The sequence below is a fragment of the Buceros rhinoceros genome, unplaced genomic scaffold (assembly GCF_000710305.1).
Source record: "Buceros rhinoceros silvestris isolate BGI_N320 unplaced genomic scaffold, ASM71030v1 scaffold3972, whole genome shotgun sequence".
Lineage (NCBI taxonomy): Eukaryota > Metazoa > Chordata > Aves > Bucerotiformes > Bucerotidae > Buceros > Buceros rhinoceros.
The window spans coordinates 65,285-89,575 of NW_010400553.1; the positions used below are offsets into that span (position 1 = coordinate 65,285).

The 24,291-nt window shown below is 43.9% G+C and overlaps 1 protein-coding gene across 2 annotated transcripts in view; it reads right to left on the bottom strand.

The window, feature by feature from the left end:
- Positions 1 to 1,452: 1,452 nt before the first annotated feature.
- Positions 1,453 to 24,291, bottom strand: part of EHF (ets homologous factor) — a 30,694-nt gene continuing 7,855 nt past the window's right edge. Inside the window, exons 2-9 of one of the 2 annotated variants that reach the window (XM_010131898.1) lie at positions 13,901 to 14,000; positions 11,229 to 11,474; positions 10,853 to 10,912; positions 8,651 to 8,719; positions 8,491 to 8,559; positions 5,435 to 5,494; positions 2,669 to 2,864; positions 1,453 to 1,783 (exon numbers count right to left, since the gene is read on the bottom strand). In XM_010131898.1, the coding sequence (XP_010130200.1) occupies positions 1,684 to 1,783; positions 2,669 to 2,864; positions 5,435 to 5,494; positions 8,491 to 8,559; positions 8,651 to 8,719; positions 10,853 to 10,912; positions 11,229 to 11,474; positions 13,901 to 13,997 (897 nt within the window). In that variant the 5' untranslated portion in view covers positions 13,998 to 14,000 and the 3' untranslated portion in view covers positions 1,453 to 1,683. Of the gene's footprint in view, positions 1,784 to 2,668; positions 2,865 to 5,434; positions 5,495 to 8,097; positions 8,101 to 8,490; positions 8,560 to 8,650; positions 8,720 to 10,852; positions 10,913 to 11,228; positions 11,475 to 13,900; positions 14,001 to 24,291 lie in introns of those variants that run through there. The other variant, XM_010131899.1, reaches the window with a different exon arrangement.

Below are 24,291 nucleotides of genomic sequence, written 5' to 3' on the forward strand. Positions count from 1 at the left end.
TCATCTCTCTTTCCTTTTAAGAGGAACAAAAAATGAAACATCCCACAACCTCCAGCTGCACCTTGATGCATTTCAAGCTAATACGGATTCAAATACTGAGGAAATGGGTTTTGGATGGATTTAATAGTCTTAATTTTCTTTTTTTTTCTTTTTTTTTTTCTTTTTTTGTCCTGGACTTTTCAGCCCTTGTTACTGTTCACCAAATTCCTCATCTCTGAAAAGATGAGTTGGAATCGATCTTTGTTACACCTCTGTTAACACCACCAAGAAGATCTTGTTTCTTCGTTCCCACATTGCACATACTCCTGGTGAAGTGCCGCCTCATCTAGCTTTTATTTCCCCATGTTCTGCCTGTGCTTGGTGGCAGCAGGAAGCATTTGTGAGTTGGTGAAAGAAAAAGCTGCCAATAAACATTCAGCCTCCGCATAGCACTGCTAGACATGAGCCCTAAATACTGACCCAGATCTGAAAGTCCCCAAAATCTCAGTGGCTTTATGTTGGTGTCTTTTCTCCCACTACGAATCCCAAATACAGCTGACAAATACAAATACAATAGATAGATACAGAGTTAGACTTGGGAAAAGCAAAGGGAACTAATATTTGACATGCAATAGAGCTTTGTGTTTCTCAAAGGTCTTTTGAAAGTATCTGTCCAAGTGAGACTTGACCTGCCAGGGGGACCATAGACTTGAAGAACCTGGGGAGACTGCTCCCTCATGCTATGGGAGTAATATCTGTTCTGCTTGCCCTCCTCCTCACTGCTTCAGATGGCATGGGTTTGAACGTTTAATTACGACTATAAGAGGGTGAAAGGAGTATTCATACGTCTACTGGGAAACTGGTGATTTTTAGTAAGGTTGCCCATCAGAAAACAATTATCTTCCTTCAACAGCTTTTGGCCCCTGAGATCAACTCTCTTCCTGCAGTTCACCTCCAAGCTGCTTGTTAAGAACAAATAGCCCTTTTCCTGGGATGAGCTGAATGCCCTTTGGAGATCAGGGAGGATACTCAGCACCGGGTAAGGCCAGGTCCTGAACTTCTGCCTACAAAACAAGGTCCCAGTGGTGGAGGTAGTATGGGTTCTCCAAGCAGATGCTGACAGCCACCTTGCAGCGCCAAGGCTGCCTGTGGCCAACTGAAGAGGAACCCACCGTCTGCCTCAACAAAAGCACCTGGAAGCCAGCAAAGTGTTAAAACACCCAGAAAACAGAGGAGGAAAGGAACAAGTGATATTGGCCAACGAAAGCTGTAAACCAGCTGACTATGGAAGAAGACTACTTGGCTCAGAGATGCTTTACTGTTTCCTCCACTTACAGTTGCCTTCCAGAGTGGATTATCATACTCCCTAAATGCCCTAGTATTTCACTCCTTCCCTTTCTTTGTGTGACTCATAAATCACATTATGCCTGTATGATTAAAAAAAAAAAAAAAGAGAAAAACTTCACAAGAAGGGAAAAATAATCATAATTCTGTAATGTTATCTTATATCACAGAAAACTGTGTACATTTTTTCCCCATACAGGACATACTTCAAATAAAATAATTTTAACACCAATAATGATAATGTTCCTTCTTCCCGACAGAAGTAGAATTGTTTTTTCACCCCGGTTTGGTACATAAATATAAGAAAATAGTCTTTGAATATTTACATCCAGGTGTTCTAAATGTTATTTCTTGATATATTTAATTCTCATTTTCTCTCCAGCCACGGGCATTCTTTCCAAATTTATATACTAATCTCCGACCATCCACACGCTCCAGGATTTCTCTTTTATAATAGTATCTGTTAAAACAAAAACATAGAAAATGGTTTAAGATTAAATTCGCCTATGGTCCTCAAAGGGCACCGACAAAAAGGCAATCCTTCAGCTAGCCGAAAAGTCTTTATTTTCTATTGATACATATAAAATATCTAAGATTATTATAACCGAAAGAGAAGGAAAAAATTGATGTCTTTGTTTTCCTGTACTTTAATTATATTCTGAGTGTGAATTTCACCATTTGTCAGGTCATGGCCTACTGCCGTATTTATCACACACCCTTATGGGGTTACGTGGGGTTGTTTTTCCAGATAAGCCAGGATCTGAGATCAGACCAGGAAAGCACCTCAGCTTCCATTTAAAAAACACACTTTGAACTTCCACAGATTATGGGAAAATGCTCAAAATGTAAAACGTTCTTTGCAAATGTTCAACGTTCTTTGCCATGAGCAAAGAAAAAACTTGCGTAGAATTTGTAAACCAGTTGGAAGATAACGGGTGGGGGGTTATGTCTAGTTTCTGGACGCTGCTGGAAATAACAAGGTCTCTGGCCATTACTGGGCCATTTAAGCCTTCCCAGCTCGGTGCCAGGTGAACGTTCAGCCTGCTACAACCATGTTTCCTTCCTACGTTGGTTGTTTGGGTGGACAGCAACAGAATGTCTAATATATATATATAAAACATATGTGTGTTATTCATATTATATGTGTTGTAGTATACAGAAACAAGAGGGGAAAGAAAAGGCAAAAAATAACATAATGGCACAATCTCAAAATCAGTGGGAGAAACTGGGCTGTCAAAGAAAGCAACTGGTGCTGCTGACAATCCGTTGTTAAAAGTCAACCAGGTTCTCCATTCAGGTGGTCTCTTTACGTGCCCCAGTCTTCTACAGCAACACCTCAGCTCACCTCATAGCCCGGCTGAGCTTCTCGTAAGTCATGCTGCTGTTGTTTTTCTTCTTTCCCCAGAGCTGAGCCACAGCTTCGGATTTTAAAAATCTGAAGACACCTTCTGACCGATCTTCCCACTTGATTAATCCTGGGTTTTTCTCAGGATTGAGAAGAATATCTCGAATAAATTCCCAAAGATGAGTTCCTCGAGGGTCTGAAAGAGGAAAGGGGGCAGGAGGAAGAAGTGTCTAAAGAGCTCTCCTGCTGATGCTTGCCATTTTTATGTCATGTTCTTACAGTGCGTCATCCACAGATGGTGACCACTCAGTAGGGACAGGCCATAGTCCTTTAGGGACATGGATTAGTGGTGATCTGGCAGTGCTGGGTGAACAGTTGGATTTGATGATTTTAAAGGTCTCTTCCAACCAAACCGATTCTGTGATTCCGTGTTAGCTCCTGGAGCACAGGACACCCACCTCGGAGATACATAGTCAAAAAAACCCGCTGACAGCCTTTACACTGAGGCCGGAGGTAAGTGTCAGCCTTCGGCAGTCTGAGCCCCGTGGCAGGCAGGTGGGAGCCCCAGCAACCAGAGGAAGCAGAGTCCAAACCACCCACTGCTTCCTTCTGCCTTTGGCACTGCTTCTGGCCTGAAGATAACAGGTTTAAGTCTTCCCCTCATCTCATTTGCCCATTTTTTCCTGATATTCTTCTGCAGCACGGCATGTAACCTGACACTATCGTGCAGTACGTGAAACAGCCAAGATAACTGTGAGGCAGGGACCAAAGCTCCATGCAGTTAAAAGACAGACGGCAACGGAGGTGAAAAGCCATTCCGCATCGATGTGTATTTGGTATCTTAGGTAGACTTAAAGATAGAAGAAGGTTTAGAGTGGTTAGAGGGCCAGTGACAAACCCGGCTAGCCAAAATTGCATGTGAAAAGGATATTAAAAAGTTTGACCATGATATCAGAGAAGGCAAAACCAGCTCTGGCAGTTCAATGAGCAGACCTCCCAGTTTAAGCACAAATCCATCCCACAGCACTGTAGAGATAGCACCAGAAAGTCCAAGTCAAAACGAAAAAAAAGAAAGAGATGAAATAAATTCAGTAAGTCAGATGTAGCAGTTTACGACTGAGGAATAACAAACACAGTGACAAGGTGGGCCAGAAAGACAGCAGTCCTTTGGTCTGAATTCAAAAGCACGCAAGGGTTTAGACCAAATCAAGAAGGAAGCAAGCTAGTCAGAGATGTGAAGGGAGTAGAAGTGGTATAGAGAGCAACATGAGTAGAAGTAGATTTCAGTCAACTAATGCAGTATTTTTCTTTGGTATATAACTGTCTTCTAGAGCCAACAAAATGTGGTGGACCTATTCTATCTGGACATCAGTAATATGCTCAATAGATCGTGACAGAGAGCAGAACTGAAGAAACTGGCAATGCAGGGGATTAGTCTGGCGTGGCAAGGTGACCTTTTCCATATGCCAAAGCTGCAACTATATTCTTAGAATCACAGAGTATCTCAAGTTGGAAAGGACCCATAAGGGTCATCAAGTCCAACTCCCTGCTCCTCGCAGGACTCCCTAAAGTAAACCATATGACTAAGGGCTTCGTCCAGTCACTCCTTAAAGCCTGACAGGCTGGTGCTCTGACTACCTGGGGAGCCTGTTCCAGTGTCTGACCATCCTCTCAGTGAAGAACCTTTTCCTAACGTCCAGTCTGAACTTCCCCTGATGCAGCTTCATTCCATCTCCTCGTGTCCTGTCACTGGTCACCAGAGAGAGGAGATCAGCACCTCCTCCTCCACCACCCTCCTTGAGGAAGGTACACACTGTGATGGGGACACCCCTCAGCCTTCTTTCTCTAAGCTGAACAAACCAAGAGTCCTCAGCTCTTCACAGGTCTGTCTTCAGACCAGTCCTATCTAAACCTTTCATTAGCAACCTTGAGATACCAATAAAAATAGAAATAAAGTATTGGTGTGCAGATGAATAGTTCGGTAGTTCTGGTTGGGCAAAGTCACAGAAGAGGAGTCAGGAAGAGACAGATAGTCTGGAGAACATACTGAAACTAGAGGAAATCAAATACTGCAAAATGCGGTGAAGGACCGATATTAAAGTTCTCTATTATAGTCGTACGTAGGAAATGACACAGGATGCAAAAGACATACAGAAGGTAATTTTAGCATAAAAATCTCAGTAAAGTACATTAATGGAGCTATGCCCAGAAATCACAATTATGGTAATTAGTCTTCAGAGTCGGGTTGTGTCAAAATGAGCAGAAAAGCAGATGAGGGGCATGGAAGGACTGTCATATCAGAAAAGAAGAAGGTGGCAGGATTGAGGGGCAGGAACTTGCTTGTGCCACCGTGGGTGAGAAGTTCTGCAAGGAGCTTCTGAGTAGGGTCTCTGGTGCACGCTGCACCCGGCAGGCACAGGCACGGGCATGGCCGTGCCTGTGCCCAGACCTTCCTGATTTAACCCTGTGTCTCCTTCGTCATTCCTTTACTCTAGCCCACCAGCCCAACTCAGAAGCAACTGGTTTTTGGTTGCTTCCCCATAATCCCTCACTGATAAAAATGGTTTGAAAAGTATCACAATACCTAGTCAAAAGTATCACAAACAGTGCTGAAACAGTCAGATCCTTGGAGGGTTCGACCACAATAACCATATAACCAGTTTTGCTTTCAAAATGCTTCCTTTTCCCTCCCCAAGGGGATTTGCTTTTAACGTATTTCTTTTTCCTTCAGTCAACCAATCGCTACAAACACGGACATCGACTTACTGTGCTTCTTGGTGTGGGACTTCGGGGTATGATCTTGCGATTTTTTCACATCTGAAGACTCTGCAGAGAAGGAAAATGAAGCGTATTTGTAAATTTGATTAAAGGCTTTGCATTGACTAGCAGGTTGAAAGAAAGAAAACCACAAAAAAGAAGGAATATCTCTTTTCAAGACAATCACTTTTCAGCAGGTAATCTCAGAGAGGAGGAAGGGGGAGAGCTCTGTGTTCTGTACTCTATGTTAATCAGCACACTTCACAAAGAGACCATTGATGAATAAAGAATGAACGCAGAGGTAAACATTTGGCTTTTGAAACCTACATTTGATTAACAAATACCTCACCTCATGTTGTGTGTGAGAGAGGGAAAAATAAGACGATCACGTCTATAAAAGGAATCCTGAATTGTCCCATTATGTCTTAGTCTTTGCAGAAGCATGTATCTTTGGGGGCTTATTTGTTTCTGGAGAGATGATCTAATGCGAAATGTATGCGCTGGTCCCGATGCACAGAACACCTACCTGACTGAAACATAATGAACTGGCAGAGCGTTGTTGTTTGGGGGGGCAGAGGGGGGAGCGGGGCTGTGCTGGGAGGAGGTTTTGGCAGCTGGACATGCATATGCTGTTCCATGGCTCCGAGCCACAGAAACAAGCCATTTCTCATCGATGGTGCTTTATCACCTGCAGCCAGCCAGAGGAAGAGGGTTTCTGGCACAAGCGTTTCTTCAGAAAGAAAGAAAAAGTTCCGCCTGTTCATGACTGTATCGTACCTCGCAGTCTGCACGTTCAACCCTCCCGCCCTCAAGCCACCGCAGCCTGGCTCTGCTCTTGTCATTAACGACTAGCTTTCATCTGATCGCTCCGAGTCTCGCAAAATCTGCGGGGTAGTCCTGAGAGGGAGAGCCTTCTGTGCTCGCTTTTCAGCAGACTTCGTGCCTGAATTCCATAAAGCAAAGCTGAAGGTCCCACGCATGTTTTCCCAGCTTGTATGAATGCACAATTATCATACTTTTCATGGAACCCGGGGCATTTGCATGGGAAAATGACTCACAGGAAACACCCATTTGCATAGAAACTTGTCGGATTTGCACAAGCAACTGCAATAACTGCATGTGAAAAGGTAGATGCAAAGCTATCCACACACTCGCTTTATTCATACATAACTGGAAACGTAAACTGAACAGGTCAGTGAGGATAAGCCTGACCTCCGCTGTTCTGAGCCTGACATAATTATTGTCCTTGACCCCCCAGCAGCAAACGCGCTCTGAGTCATTTTGCCTTCCCGCTCTCAAAGAGCAGGAACTAGCCTGAACCTCACTCGGCTTGGGGGGGAAAAGTAAAATGAGGCTTATTTCACTGCCTTTCCCCGGATTACGACTCCCCTGATGTTATCAGAAGCCTGTGGGAACTCCAGGCGAGGGCAACAGGACGCGGTCCTTCATTTGCCCTCTTACACAAATCCCTCTCATCTTAAAATCCCACAATTCGCTTGCAAATGTTTGTCGTGCTCCGCTTAGCTGGAGATTTATTCTTGGAAGTTCGGTTGCCTTCTGCCGCGCTGGTGATTTATTCGGGATTTCAGCTGTGTAAATAGCCTCCCGCTCTGCCTCCACTCCTACGTGGAGACCGGTTTCAAACATGCCGTGTTAGGAGGCCAGGGCCTGGCAGATGAAAAGAGTTACGATGCAGTTTCAACAAAGCCTTGCAAAACTTTTGACAAAAGGTTGCACGGTATTTGCATATGATTCAGGAATGAGCCATTTTTTTTTTACGGGATATACAAATTTCGTCTTTACAGGAGGCTGTGCCCTTGGCGTGCCACCCTAGCTCTAGGCTTCAGCAGTCAGCAGGTGAACACCCCGTGCCAGGATCTTGACAGGTCCCCAGTCCTGTCACAGGGCTCCGAAATCCTGGTAGCCATCGTGCGAGAGTGGGTGGAGGTGGCAGGGAAAGCAAACAAGGGTGTTTGGTCGTTGGTTTTTTTTTTTAAGGTTTGGTGGTTTTCTTCTTCTGGTCAGGGTTTCTCTCTCTCTTTTTTTTTCTCTTCATTGCTGAGTGCATTGGTTTAAACTGCCTGTTTGAACTGGCTGTGCTGGGAGGCCGGGGGATGCTGCGGAGGGCAGGTGCAGAGGCTGCGACTGCCGCAGTGCAGCGACAGCACCTGCGAGGCTGCACCTACAGCCGGGTGCTCTCCTTTCTCACCCTCCCCTGACTTCCACTGCCTTCTCCCTCAGGACTGTTTCCTCAACAGCCTCCTAAGAGGATCTGCCTTTCCTCCCCCCCTTTCTCGCTCCCGTGCCACCTCTGCTCTCCTCGTTTCCCGCTGCCTCATTCTCTCGCCGCCACCCCATGTGCCTGCCCCTGGGGACATGCCCCACAGGGCACCCCGACACGTGTGCCCAGGCTGCACTTTTACCAGGCACTACAGCCAACGGGTTTGCTCTTTCTCCTGCCCTTGAGCAGGCAGATCGTATCTCTGCCTCGTGGAAGTACTCTGCAGGGGTGAAGAGGCACGAGGCGCCTGCCCGCTGTCGGCTGAGGCGGGCTCCGGTAGAAAGCCCTTCTGCTGGTGCAGCTGGGCACAGGGCTTGGTGCCTGCCTGCAGCTCCCCTGGGCTGACCCCAAACCTGGCCCCGAACCTCGCAACCTGCTCAGCGTGAACCACCAGCTCGCTTGGGAAACGCAGCCACTTCTCAGGAGGAACACGGCACTTCTTTGGCCATACCCAGCTGCACCTCAGAAAAGTGTGGTGGAGCTGGAACGCCTCGTCTCTCTGACACTAACGTCTTCCCCTTTGACTCAGCCACTTGAGAAGATATGTGGAGACAGCAGATTATTTGATCTTCTTTGTCTTGACAGAGAGAAGAGAGAAGCATTTCTTTCAAGCAAGCTATTGTAATAATGATAGTGAAAAGAGTCGTCAGAATCGGTATTGCTTGCTCCACAGTTACCGCAGGCTCAGATTCCATCCGACACATGAAGACCATAGAGACCATTATATGCTGGTAGCTCTGGGACAAGGGACAAACAATTAACGATATAATTACAGATTCCTTACCAGGAGGGTGGTGACTCGGTGTCGTCATGGATATCTGAGCACGACAGAATGTTTTACTGTCCAATAGCTCTGGGAATTAAAAAGAAGGCGTTTACAGGAATAGCCTCAGACAACAACGAGCCCATCTCAGAAATGCGTGAAGTACTGTGGTGTTAGTTACCTACTGTGCTACCATAGCCACTGTCGTACAGGTAATTCTCTTCTTTCCAGGACACCATTAACGACGGGTCTGAAGGTAAAGGACCAAAAGGAAAATCAGATCACTGAAAGAACATTTTTTTAGCACTGAGGGAAAAAGAAATGTGCAAATAATAATCAAAAAAAAGAGCTGCAAAGAGAACCAGGAAGTGAAGGGTGCACAAAATTATTTCCTTTCACCCAAATTCTGGATTCGTCTTTACATACTCAGGCAAATGTACTTACACAAAGCACTGACTTCGAGAAATTATGTATTAGGCTCTTCCTTTTCCTGGCTATCATTTATGCCTGCCCTTGAAGGAGGTTTCCTGTGCCAGATTAACTGTAATTCTACCCAGCTGGGTCCTGAATTCTCAACCCCTGATGATCATGATAGTACTTCGGTGCCACAGAGAGGAAATCATTCTCGAATATCTAGTAAAAAAGGAGGGTGCTTATAATGAGTATTTATTTCTATAATGACAGAACTTGAAAGTCCCCTCTGAGATAGGCCTTCATGGAAGCATATAGTGAGAAACATCAAAGCCTAATCCTAGAAGAAGGGTAGTTTTACTCCAGGCACATCAAGATCCTGTCCTTAACCTAAAAAAACATCTTTGTGATTAAAGAGGAATAATTTTAGTGACCTTTTGGTCAGATGGATCAATATAAACAGAAGTGTTGCCGTTAAGACCTGTGCATTGATCTCCTAATCTCTGCTCTCTTCACAGTGCATTTTTGAGGTAAGAAACCTTAAAAGTCTCTTTTTCTTTTCAATCCAGGTGAGAAAAGCTGAGATGTAAGGTTCAAATCTAGGTTTTCCTTCTTTCTTTTCGTGTCCATAGAAATGAAATCAAAAACACAAAAATGAGCTACAACTAAATCATCACGTTTGGCTGAGTTACGACTTATGACATAGGAATTTAGCAGGCATGCTAAGTAATAGCTGCATGTTTGGGCACCCAGAGCTTGTGTTTCTACAATAGCACACACCCTTTGCTTGCTTGGACACCTGATCTGCCTAATGCTGCCTCTGAAAACAGGCCTTACAAGCCAGGACATGGGGAGGCAGCTTGTCTTCCCATTCTGGCCTTTTCCAGCACCCATGTCTTCAAATGGATGAGGCAGGCTTCCCCTCTAGACCACCAGCTGGCGAGGAGTCCCTTCCCCAGCACCCCAATCCACACCGCCTGCTCGTCCCCATGCAGAAACTCTCTCCCAGTGCCCCCGATCAGCATCGCCGGAGCCCCACCACACCACTCCTGATTCAGCACTGCGAGGAGTTACTCCTGGGTTTCGATGCGGGATGGGCAGCTGGGTATCTCTAGTGGGAGGAGGAACTAATACGACATCAAGATGTCAAAAATCAGGACTTAAAGGATTACTGTAGTTTCCTATATGTCACGTATCGAGGCTGCTGCAGGCACATCACCCGCACTACACGGGCACAGCCGAGGAGTGGATTGCAGAAGGCAACACTTGAATAGTGACCCTGGCTGGAGAGGCTGGGCTCCCCGGGTCAGCCGAGTCAACAGGCTGGCAGCATTTGTCAGAGGCATCGCACACTACAAATCCGTATGCGTTCTGCCAGGTGACATTAAAACTCAGCTGAAGTTCTTCTCTCATTGAAACAAAATCCTGGGAGGAAAAGGACCTAGCTGTGAACACACTGGAAAGAAAGATTGCCGCAGAAAAAATGCAGATGTGGTCGAACCAAAATACCACCCGAATTTCAGTGTCATTGAAACACGTGAAGAAATTGAAACATAACTTTTTTACCTCTCAAAGATTTTTGTTTGGAACTTTCTTCATGTTTCAAATATTAACAGGACTTTACAACAAGGGGTTTTTTTCCCTCTTTTTTTAAACTGAGAGTACCGTGAAAAGAGTGCTGAATGACAGAGTCGCACTCGCTGAGCACTGCAAACGATTCCAAATCCGAACACCAGTGTAGACTGCTGACACCGCAGAGTTCTCCCAGGAAAAGTGGCCATATGCAAACTAAGATATTGTGGAACTACCGGCAACTTCAAGTAGTAGATACCGATTGATACTTGTGTTACTTCTTTTACTCTGCACGATGCAATTTCCACTTTATTTAATGCCGTTTTGATCTCTCTCTCAGAATGGACCGTTCTCCCCTTTTTGTCACAAACAGAAGACAAGTGACCCAGCTGTTACTCACCTGTTTGCTCTGTCTTCACGATGACATTATGAGATTGGTACATGTCACTTCCGCACTGGCCTGCAAGAAAGCACATGGCAGATAGGGCGTATGACAATGACCACAGAAGACTCAAAGGTGTTAGGTCCAAGCAGCAACTGCTACAGCCGAGCCAGAGGGCTAATCTTGGAATGCGAAAAATACCCTTTCCCCTGGTCCTTCAGCCTTCTGCCTATGTCATATCTAAGCAATTTAGCCACATGGGGAATGAGGTGTAAGCAGTAGAGCGGAATAGCAAATGATATCTGCCAGGTAGGTCTCTGGGGAACCTAAGCGGCTTCTGAAGATCCCACAATTCAGGCCACTGAACAAGCGTCTCTGCCTAATATCTATTTACCGTTCCACTTGAGGTGCTGGAGGTTGCTGTAAAGCAGCTGCCCCGCTGTCCCAGCCGCCTGAGTGAATTCCTGCAGGGTCATACTGCACAGATGTTCCCCATTGATATCAAACTCCTGGAAGGGTATGCAGGTGGCATCCAGTTGGTTGGTGTCAAGAAGATGCTGCAGCCACTCCCAGACTTGAAACTTAGTCCAGTACTGAGGGTGTATTTCATGCCACTGGGTTCCATAGAAGCTGCTGGACACTGGAAAAGAAAAACAGGTATTTACTGTTTCCGTTAGCACCACAGGATTATGTCGATGACAAGAAAGGTTTATAGCTAAATTGCATGCCCTGGAAGTCCACAGGTGTAGATTCGTTCTCCGTCCTTAACACTAGCTCAGTAGCTATGGCTGGAGAAGGTATTGGGGGTCTTTTGCCTCAGTTTTCCATTCAAAAACTTGGCAGATTGAGTATGTAGGAATTAGTTTATTAATATTGGCTAAATACACTGGAATTCTTTGATGGAAGATACCTTACAGAAGTACTGTTGAAAAGGTACGTTGATCCTTGTGTGGGGAAATAATTTTAGTGCATCAGAAAATGACAGAAAAGCCTTCGAAACTTTCATAATGAGACACCAGAATTTTCTTTGAATAAGGACTTAATAAGGACTGAGTCTGAATTGTGGCGCTCCATCAAAGACCGGCAAAAGCCGAGGAGCTCTCGTGTTGCCGATCAGGATGGCCCACAGCTTCATGACAGAGCTGGCGTTCTCATGAGCGCCTGTGATTTCTGTAGTCGGGTAAGGCGACTTCTGAGTGCAGCTGTAAAACAGTTTTAGTTACAGAAGCTGCCTGAATTTCTTGTTAGGGTGTCTGAATCTTTTCTTGGCGATCTTTTAAACTGCTCTCAGTTGTATGTCATTGCGCAGCAATAATTTACGTGCGCAAATGAAAAAAATTGTGTGTGGAGATAGGATAATTCTCTAAGATAAGAGCAAAGGCAGGACTGCTTTGGTCTGCCCTCACAGAAGCTGGCAAAAGGAGCTCAGTGGAATTTATTCCTTGGGAACGGAGAACAATGGAGTACGCCAGGCAAGACGGTGCCGGGGCGAAATGCTCACAAGTGCGTGAAGGGTTTAAGGATGAGGGTGTGAGAGACTGCAGGGACAGCTGGATTATGGGAGGAGGGAAGGCTGCCATGGCCTAGTTCTACAGTAGCCCACTTCAGGATGTGGCACCAGTCTGTCCTCAGTCTTCCAAAAAAACAATTTCTCACCCAGCTATGAGAAATATTGACCACAGTGGATATTGCCAGAGGACCACAGGAAACAGAGGTGGCAGATTTTAGGAAATCACCCTCCCTCAGGTCCCACTAGACCACAGGGCTCTTCGGTTGAGATACAGTGCATGGTGCTGGATTTCCAGGCACACACAAAAAGGCCGCGCAGTTGCTGATGTTTCTTTATCAGCATTAGCCTACAAGGTCTGTGTCAGTAACTTCGGGAGTCTGCAGGACTGTTTCTCACCCTCCTGTTGAAGGATGTGGGGAATGAGTGTGGAAATCACTCAGAGTTTGGTATGTCAGAGAGCGAAGGTTTGGTGGAGCCATCACATATTCCCTGAAAAGGAGGTTGGTGCATATTCCCGTCACTTCAGAAGGGTAACGAAGTTTCAGACTCCTAACACCAATGGAGAGCCTTTAACGAGAGGAAAAGGTAGCTAGGGAAAAGGAAGTGAAGTGGTGAATGATGCAGAGGCTGGCCTGAGCTTTCAGCTTCCTGTCCCTCCAAAACGTAAGTGACCCCACCATTTCCCTTCCCAAAACACTCCGCAAAGCAAAACTCAGCCAGGACTTTTTCCCCCATGAATCCGCTACAGACAGGATGGCACGTTTGTAAAGTGCACCTTTATGTATTCCTGCGTATTTAGAAATTACACACAAAAAAGGACAAGAGTTTCACTGGGCGGAAACTTCCATTGTAAGTTTTGTTGCAGCATTCTTTGGATTGGAAGGACAACTGCACTGCGTGTTGCTCTGCTTAGATTTTAAGGTTTAGCTGTCGACTGAATGATGGAAAGAATTTAAAAACGATAGATGGATGTCTACATCTGTATTTTTATACGGAGATAGAATATAAATATGAACACATTTGTATATGTACAGCCATATACTCGGAAAACTGTATGAAAAAAAGAGAAGTTCTGAGATCACAAGCTATCTAGTGCTCTAATGCCAGTCGAATTAGAAAGCTCGCCAGTAATTTGAACTGAAAAAGCAAATTCAGTAAAGGAGCAAAAAGACTATTCCCCTGGAAAGGCGGAAGGGTGATTAGCATGGAAGAGTGATGTTGGTTCAGCAAAGGTGTGAGGGTTAAAGGTAAGAGAGAAAGAAATCTGGACTGAGGAGAAGGAACTTCTGGCTCTTTCAACACCATTAAAATAATCTTAAGAAAAAGAACCAGTAAGGAAATGAACCATAAACTGGTCACTTTCAGAAACTTATGTCACGAGTTCAGCTTATTACAAATAGAGCAACAAATGGAAATTTTTCTTACCAGAAGTGAAACTCCATTAAATTAGAATTACTGAAAAAAAATACTTGTGCATGCTTAAAGGTGCGGTAGCCCCTTCTCCCCTGCCTCCCCCCCCACAAGCCCCTGGCATGGGGCCGTTGAATTCCTCCTACCGTTGCACGTGGAATATCCGTCTGTCCAGGAGGGCTGCTGGTGGAGTAGATTGCTGCTGGAATTGAGACTCATTCTGCCAGCTCCTTCCAAAATCATGATCTGTAAGTGAATCGAACAGCTTGCTTAGTGAGCAGTGTCTAGTCCAAGAGGTAAATGGCAAAAAAATCCCCAAACAAAATCCACTAAGGTGAAGTGAGGAAGCCAATTCCACTTGTAGAAGATACAATTGAAATCAAGAACATGTTGCCACAACCCCTTTTCCACTGCCACAAAATCTCCTTATGATAAACATTACCACGACTGATTTGCATATTCAAGAAGCAAGTTTCTACAGCTGCCCATCCATAAATGAATAATCCGTAATCAGAAATGAAGCCGAACGAAAAGACAAGGCTCCTGACAGAGCAACGCAGGAAAACTGCCAAGCTTTGAGAAATGAAATACTAAAGAGTTTGACTTGGGTTTTATATAATTTAATGGTTTGAATATGCTTTCCTTTTTTTCTTTTTTATTTTTAGGAGAGAGAAAAGACTTTTCAATGACTGCAAATGAAACTATCCAGTCGACTACAACCCAAGTTCAGAAATTCATTCACACAGGACGCGTGTGTTAATGCTGCAGGGAGGTAACGTTACAGGAATACCTCGTCAGCTGACCCAGTTTCTTACCCGGTTGTGCCAGCAACGTCTACAACACTTCTCAGGAACAAAGATCCCTGATCAAACGTTTCAAAGCACCGAAAAATCAGACGGTCAAAGATCTTGTGAATGAGACAGCCATTGTTGTAACAGAAACGGCGTTTTGGAGTGACACCACCCCCAAGACGACATTCCCTCTTTTAAGTGACACAAACTTTCCTTTCTACTTATCTCAGTATTAGCATCATGAGTAAAACTGTCCTTTATTTTATTTATACTCTTTAAAAAACCACCTACTTACATGATATTTTAGAAAACTCTCATATACTTATCACATGCTTAATCGTTCTACTGAAGGTATAAAAAAAAAATCTTCAATTACAGGCATTCTTGATATTTTACATTATCTTTCAGTGGCTGGAAGTTGTGAAGCCTAAAAATATACATCATGACCTTAGACAGTCTTCAAGAATTTGAGAATGTACGTTGTGAAATATTACAAAGGTTTCAGGTTGTCGTTCTTATATAAATACACAGGGAAAAAAAAATCAAACTGTTACTCAAGAATATTCTGAATTTAAAGTCACAATGTCTGTAAAAATATTAGCCATCAGGATGGCATGTGCCTGCAGCTAGGAATTCGCCTTGGAATTAAAAAGCGGATGAAACACAAAGTGGACTGTGAAGTCACTGGTCCTGGCTGTTTCCCCCACTGAGGCCAATGAGGAAACTTCTTCTGAGAGCAGTAGAATTTTTCTTCTACTTTCTCCGCCTGACCCCTGAGAAGCTCATACCAGCAGCATTTTCGGTGGAAGAAAAGGAGTCAGTAGAAACACTCACAGCCTTGGTTTTAAAGAACAGCCCGAAAAATGACCTGGGTTGGTATTTTCCTCTGTCATTTAAAACAAATTGCGTAACTTTTAAAAGTTACGAGTTTCTCTCTCTTCTCCCCCATCATACATGTATATATTTAGAGAGGGAATTGCTTAAAAAGCCAAAGCCTTAGAAAGTTTATCACAGGGAATGGTGCTTTACAGTATAACCTGGTCCAGGGAGGGTTTTTGCAGCTATACAGAGGGGCAAAACCAAACCATGGGTGTTTTAGTCCTAATTCTAACCAGTCTGTGACTCAGTGACCACCAGAAAGGAGAATTTAATTTCTCATAGCACGTATATGGGGTATAAAATATTAACAGTTAAGGGAGATACTTTTTGTCCCACTCAAGCCAAATAAAGAACTGTCATATCAGCCAGTAAATTCCTGCAAGTTACAAGAGAAGGAACTTTTTAGTCCCACGTTACAGCAGAGTGTTGAGAGGGAGAAAGTATAAGGAAGCATTTACATTTATTATACCGATTGCAAAGATATTCAGCACATATCATGAACATAATCTCATATACTTGATATATAAGAACTTGTAAGCAATAATGCAGGTTTGACAGTCAATACATACACTTCTGAGATTGCACCAGTTGATGATAAATCAAGTTACTATTTAACTTGTGTTTTACTCATTCAAGACATCTAGAAATGAATGAATGAAGTATTAATGATAAAGACCTTATTACAATATCAAATAGAGGTGAGACATTATATCAGCTACTCCGGGAAAATGATAAATCTTGAGGATCAGCAAACTCCAGGAACTTAGTTTGGTAAATTCACTTCTTTTTAAAAACAATACAGGATGTACTTGATACTGAATTTAGAATTATTGATCTGAAGCCACATTTTCAGAAGACATCTCTGAATTTCAGGTACTGCGTTTGTCTTCTGCAACTTCTGCAGTTTCTGGAATTCCACAAAATTTTCGTGCCTGATATGTGTGCAAATAATGTGTGCATGTGAACTGAAATGATTTCTGTGTTCAAGCTCCTGTGTGATTTCCCCTGAAAATTCAGTTCAGGTAAACAGTCATTTTTCCTTCTTCACAACTAATCAAGGGCATTTCCAAACCGAAAGATTCTCTGACACTCTGATTCAGTAACTGAAGCTACGGATAGTGAAATAAACCAAATTATGTGCCTCGCATAGTTTTTCCACCCCAGCAGTAACCAGAACCATGGCAAGTCAGAGATCTGAGAAGCAGCACTCTCACAGCCTTTCCCCTACGTTCAGACTTCAGTTATTTTCCTCTAAAGCCTCATTCCCCCGACAGAGCAGAGCAGACAATTTCTCTCCATAGTATCCCTAAACAATGTTAGAGTAATTCCAGATCATGTCTGTGGAACTTGCTTTATGAATTAATCAATCAATACATCTCATTTTTGAAAGCTATGTAAGGTTTCTCAACCAGAATAATTCTATTAATACCCAATATCACCTGTGGGAACAGTTGTGCGTGAGAGGAAGGATTTGCAATACAACAGTAGTCACAGCTACGGGACTGGGTTTAGCTTTAGTCCAAACTTCCACGGAGTTCTGCCTATTATTCTAGGTACTGGGGTTTTCTGGTGACTTGAAAATCGTCAAGTCACCTCCTTTATCTTAATGCAAGGGTGTTCCTTCTTTGGAAATCATTCCAGCACTTTGTCCAGGGCGAGTATAAAGTCCTACTAACGCAACTTCCACGCCTTTCCTTGGAAGTGCACAGCATCGCACTCGAGCATGTTTTCCCCCTGAAAACTAAGCTGATTTTCTCCATCTCATGCTGCATACGTCTTTCTTTGATACAAGTTCATGGCAGATTTATGCTTATAGCACCGTCTCATCCCGTACTTGGACAGGTTTTGAATCAGGATATTGGAAGGGGTGCGCTCTTCGTTAGTTGAGGGCCAAATCCTCAAATCTCCCTGGTGTACAGATAAACCTGGTTAAAGGGCGTGAAGCCTCAAGGGGAAGGACACATAATATATTCACTTTTCTTTTAATCATATGCCACGTAGCAAAGTGAACAGTGGAACTAACGAAGCCTGGTTTCCTATGAAAGTGTGTCTTGTGGTTGGATTCTCTGGTGTCTAGTAAGATGTGAGCACTGATTGAAGTTTTTCCCACGGTTGGGGCATTCATAATATCTCATTGTCTCAAAGGAGTGAGCACAAGCTTCACTGTTTCTTTCAGATGGAGTATTAATAGATTTTCCTCCTGTACTTGGCAGCCAGTTTTCATTAATCCTGTAAGAACCTCCTATCTTTGAGACTTCCACCCCATATCAAATTTAATTAAAATTAGCGATGGGACTCAAAGATTGTTACAGGCCAAATGCAAAAGCCAACACGCAGACAGAATAACCACAAAAGCCTCATTTCCTCAGGAAGCCACGTTAGAACGGGATTCTAGCTGAGCTGAGATTTTGGAAAACTATCTAAAGATCTTGGGATCTGTCTCTCTGCTAAGAGATATACTTTATAAATGAAAGCACACATGAAATACCAGACATATATACATACATATATACACACACACACACCCCTCCCCTGTACACACATTTCAGTACACATTTCCATTCTCCTCCACTGAAGAGGACCCGTGTCTGGACTGTAATCTTATAAGACTACTAGGAACATCACATGGAATGAGAGGAAGCAAATAACACATGGTCAGAAAGGTAAAATAGAGTTGGGTACTGGTGTTCAGCAACATTCTAGAGAGAAGGGGTGGATGCAACCCAAAAAAATAAACGGTGGCATTAAAGACCAAACCCTGAGGTGAAAATGCCTTAGTGAAAGCTCTCGCTGAAGTCAGGAGGAGCTTTGACCGAGCCACCACGCAGCACCTTTGCAGTAACAGGAACTCATTCTTCTCTTCCTTGACTGCCTGGGCACCCTGAGTAAACGGCAGTAATGGAAGCACGGAGCCACAGCCTGCCAGTGGAGCAGACCCAGCATTGCAGAAAAACATATTTACAAATCCTTGAACCTTGAACACTGTACAGTGCACTCTATGCAAATTACTTTATTGCACTACAGGTGTGCTCTGAAAATAAATTACCCCAATCCCCATTTCCACATTCAACCCAGCGAGTCTTAACATCCAGATAATGAGCTTCTCCTTTCTTTGAACCAGAATCTTTCAAGAATAGCTCATATTAAATGACAGGAAAATGCTGAACGCCCTGTGAAAGGCGAATAAGCAGAACAGAGGAAAGGAGCGACTCCTGAAGCACTACAGCCAGAGTGATTGTTCTGACATTGCTTTGCACGGCTGCAGTGTTTCCACACTGAACAGAGCTGAGGGGCTCATTAATTACAAATCTGAGGGGGTGTGGAGCCTGGTGGGGAAGGGGACCTACAGCCTTCTCGTTTGTAAAGCTATGTACTTTATGCAAAACACTAAAAAAAAAAAAAGATGTCTAAGGCAAAACTAACTGAACCTATTAAACTATGACTCCACCCGTAAGCTATGCAAAGTCTTAAGAGTGACTTCTAGCTGAGACAAGCTCGGTGCAGCTCCTCCTGGCGTGTCCAAAAGGGTGGATCTCTTTCGGCGTATTTACCTACGGGATCCTTCCCCATTTTTCCCCTTTTACCATCATGGCTGAACTTCAAATGTCGATTTCACCTGGGCCTTTCTTCTTTGAAGTATGTTATGTACACAGTGAAGACACAATCCCCCCTGTTCAGGGCCTGGAGTTTATGGAACAAGTATCTACAGAGTATGTTAAATATTTTAGATCATTACTGCACCTTGGATTAGAGTCAAGCACTTAAACAGCAATCTCAAATAAATGATACTGGGTAATAACCACAGCTGCAGAGGAGCAGCATCTGGATTCTAATCTTCTTCTTGAAAAAATCAAAAGACGACCAAGTGGGATGAGTTTTCAAGACACCAGAAAGAAAGGACACGCACAGCAAAGCAGGTGGACCTGCTTGACACCTAGGGTTACTTCAGCAACAGAAATGCATTGTACTTGTAATGTACGTGATCAATTAGCTGCTTTGCGTTCCAACCACCTCTTTTACATCTCCAGTGGTGGAAAGGGCAGGCACAAAGTGAATAAATGAATGCTGAGAGCCTGTTTGCAAGTCACCGTGAACTTTGGGTCTTCTGGGGTTTTCTTCCCTCTCATTTAATGTGTATCACTGCCAGGGCTCCAGGGTCTTGTTCTGGTCCAGTGTGTCTGCTCACACAGTTATGGCTGACCCCAAGATTGCCCCATGAGCTCTGTCTACAGATCTGCAAAGGTTCAACCGTGGTGTCTGCGCCCAACTCGCAGGTAAGATACCATCCCAGCCACAGCTCACTTTAGACATGACCTGTCCTGCAGTGTGTGAGGATCTCTTCTGGCCATGTCGATCCACATGGAGCCATCACACACTTCTTTGTTTCCATCCCTTTGCTTTAGTGCCTAAAAAGCAGAGAGAAGCCTAAAAGGAAGCAGCTCATCTGCAGGCTGACTCCCGGCAGGGATCTGCTTCACAACACTTGGATCACTTTGCTATGACCTGCAAGGTATCCCTCAGGTGACAGCCTGTGCAGCTTGGCCTGACTGGTGATAGCCCCGAGACTCACCATTGCAAACGTAACCCATAAAGATTTGCTTCCAAACTCTCTGGAAGCTCTGAAGAACATTCCTACGAAGAAGCACTATGATCACACTCGGTATTTGTGGTATAACATACAGAGTGTTTGATGCATTTCAGTTTTAGTCCATGGTCTGTACCTTCGGGCCACAGTAACAAAACGCATTTACTGAGTCATGTTGTAAGTGAATGTAAAGTCACTTGTAAGGAATCATTTTTACAAGAAAATTTTCTAAATAATCTCCAAAACTCTTTGTATTCAGGATCCTGGTTTGGGGCCAACCTTTTTCCCTTCTGCACATTCCTATGCTTCTATAGTTTTGGTGTATACAGCTGTGGTTCACCTGCATAAACCCATGTTCGCACGTGCAAAACTGATTCCTGGTGAGCTTTCAGAGACTGCATTGAGACCTTGATCACTTACTATTGTGGGCTTCTGGGAAGGAAGAGTCGGGTTCATTCTTTTGTTTTCTTTGAACCTCGTAGATTAAATGGATACAGGAAGGTAAATGGAAAGACCAAAAAAAAAAAAAGGAAGGTGAATAGAAAAGCAGCATTTAACATTTACCTACATTACAGATAGGGTCATGATTAACCAAATCAAATAAAGCTTGATTGGAATCTTTTATTACTAAAGGTCTGATTTTCATGGTGCACTACAAGGCAAATTTTGTAAGAGATATGTGGTGGTTGTTTTAACATGTTCATATGGATGCTTCAAAATCTTGCATATATATTTTAACTAAGGAGAGGCTTGGGTAGAAAAGTTAGGCTCTAGATCTGTATCTGCGCTATCCCTCCGCTCCAGGGTTTAGTTCTTATCTCTCTTTTAAAGATGTAATTTAAAGACAAAATGATGGTTCAGTTTCCTTTTTGAGAGAGAACAAAGTTCACTTTATGAATGAAAAAAAAAAAAGAAAATTTACTTGATGATATGCAAAGTCTCTTAGGTTGTTTTTTCTCTGACCCCTTTTTTTCCCAATCAACAATCTTCATATGAACTGACTTCAATTTTCAAGGCACTCATTAGCATAATGAAAATAAAAGGGAGAATTTTAAAAGAGGTTTTGGTTTGTTTGTTTGTTTTTCTAAATGAGAAGCAAAGAGAAGGCCAATGCTGAACAGAGAGTCCTCAAGGCATAGATGTGTCTGACAGCGCTAACTGCCAAAGGTTGGTACTAAAATTCTACAAATTTTACCCGTTGTTATGTTACCTTAGCAGAGGAAACAGTGACCTGGAACTTGCCACTAACACGGATCCGGCGGTTGGGATCCATGCTTCCTTGCCACATCACAGGCTAGAGGTGTCTCTTCTTGCCATGCCACTAGTTTTTGAATATGAAGAATATCGTCATTTAGTTTACCGTCAAAAAGCTCGTTCTCCTCTTGCAGAAGATCTGTGCACAGATCTGCATGTTATTAGTGGAATTGCTAGGCATGGAGCTAAGACAAAAGCGAGTCAAGGAAAGCTTTTAATTCTTGTGATAAATGCTCCTGTCTTTTTTGCATTAACACATCCGTAGAATGTTTGGAACAAGTAGATACATTCACTAAAAACTGGCAAAACCCCAGGGTTTTTTCTTTTTTTTTATTTTTCAGAGCTGGTGCTCAAAACCCGGCTTTGACCGGAGTATGGCACTCCTTTCATTACTGTCTGCTCCACCTCAGCAAGTTCATCGTAATTTGGGTCAGCCATTTTTCCCTGAATATTTAGAAGTCATTTGCCATAGATTCATCAGTCTTGCCTCAGGGATACAGAGTCTTGGAAAACACAATAGTGGGAAAAACTGCCTTTGCTCTTTATTCTTCTTTCAGCACTTAATACCACACCTCATGGAACAACTCCACACCTCCTTTCATGTCCTTCCTATCTCTCTGGTACATCCTTCCTCTAACCAGCAGCCAGCTCATCTCCCTAATCTCCTTTTGCTAAACACCTTTCTTTTGCTTACAATACACTAAATATACAAATGGCCAAAAAGCGCTCTAGATGCCCCTGTAGCTTCACAAGCCACATGTCTATAATTAGGCAAGAACCTCATCAGCTAACAAAATATTACCATCATGTTCTAACACCTTCTCCTTTTCCCTTGGCTCAGGTTCCCCAACCACTTCCCTCTGCCTTCCACGACAGCTTGTCTCTGTGTTGCATTAAAGACGAACGGCATCTCCAGGGAGCCGCTTTCCATACTGATCGCGTAGCCTCTATGACTGCTCAGCTGCCAGTGAATGGTGGCAATAACAACAATAATAAATGTGTTTATGCTCATGTTTGGCTCTCATTAGGTGCCAAAGTGTTTCTGACATAAAAGCCACCCAGATACAGACATTGCAGCAGCCACTGTTTCACGGAGAAGTTTATTTCAACCACTATCACCACCAGCGCTTCTCTTTTGTTATGGGGCTAGTCTGGTTTTCAACAGCAACAACCACTAATTTGCCCACTTCCAAAATAAGAAGATCCCTTTTTTCTCTTTTGCTTTTTGTAAACTCCGTTTCGTAAATGTTGTTTTTATGAAGGGCATCTGCTTGGAGACCGCAGGTTTCCTCTTTGGGACCGGATTCTGAGCGAGAACTACGCAGAACACGGGATGGAGACCAAAACCAGGAAAGCGTCTTGGAGAACACACAAATTTTCCCGTTGGAACTACTATTCTTTACATAAATTGATTCCTTCAGTCAACAAATTGTGATTCTTTATGAAATACATAAGGGTCACACAACAATTTATCAGGGACAGGGGAGCTGGAAGTTGACAATAAAGTGTTTTATCCTAAACTAGGTATAGCTTGCTGGAGGACTAACCTAGCCAATAGCAGTGTTTATACCTTATTACAAGCCACTGCCTGACTGACCACAACCTGATCATGCTCTTTTGCTGGCACGACAGCAAAAGGAGGTTTCAAGGGTGAGACAGAGCAGAGCTTGTGGTGGGAAGGCTCATTCTGTGCAGCCAACAGGGAGGGTTTATATGACTCTAAACTCCTTTGCCCGGGTCAGCCACGTTCCCCAGTGCCAACCTGCGATGCGCCAGTCCCACTGGTGTGATAGCTCCAGCCAGAATGTCTGCTCCCCCCGCACTCCTCTCTAGACCACCAAGTATCCCAAGGTGGGCAAGCTGTTTGCCAAGACAAGCATCCCCAGGTGGGCAGCTATCATGGAAACGGTTCAACAGAGCTCACTGACACTGTTTCAGGAACCTGCTGTCCGACTGTCATTCAGCCCTGCATGTTTGTGTGTGTCAGTAACTACTTCTCTGGAGCCCAGCTATATCCACACTGGTTCTTTGTATTGTATAGTTGTGTAAAGAACAAGAGATTGCACGACCACTGTCCCGGTATCCCTCTCCACTGACTGCACAAAGCATCACCTCTGGGGGTAGCAGCAGGCTCACTCACCGCGAGCACCTAGGACTTCAGGGAAGCCCTGAGCCTCCCAAAGCCCCGTGTCACTGGGACAGTAGCTGACCTATATGCTGGGGCTCATTTATGCTCCCTACCTTCATCAAAAGCAACCAGGAAATGATGGGAATGAAGTTTCCTTGCTACGCAACCACCTTCTATAGGTAAGGCAAGAAGCTGTGGGAAACAACGGCTTTTTTTTTTTTTTACTTTTGTAAAAGCTGAGCACAGCTTCCTCCTCTCTCCTGCTTGTGGCTAGAGGAGCAACACTTCCATGGCGTCGCTCCTTCTCACCTGGCACAGCAAGAGCTGCCCATCCTGTTTCTATTGATTTCCCCAGTGGCTGTGTTAAACAATACAATGGAGTATTTATGTGACAGTGTTAGGAGCAGGTTATTAAGTAAAATCCACCGTAAATAGAGCCGTTAATTCAGTTGCTGGCATGGCTCACTCTTATCTTCTCAATACCTCCCAGAGGGTATTAGTCTTACCCTTTCGTTTGAGTTGGCAGCAGAGTTATTTTTTTGCACCTGCTGCTCTGCTCCGATAACAACACAGGTCAGCTTTGATTTGTTGGAATATAAACAAAAGAGCAAAGCCAGGCATCTGCCTCAACAGCCTGGGCCGGTTTGACGATAGAGCTTTTCCCATTGGGTTTTGTACAAATGTTCTCTTTCGATTCTTACGTGAACTCTCTCCTGCTTCATAAATAGTCCCTCGCTCCAGAACGGCCTGGTGTCGGAGGAGAGCTCAGTACTGTACTTTTCCATCAACTGAAAGCTCAACAGGTCAAAGTAACATGCTATTCTAAGGCTTAAGTCAGAAGAGGTGTCATACAAAATACTAAAAGAAAAATCAGCTGAGACATTGGTTCAAAAATAAGCA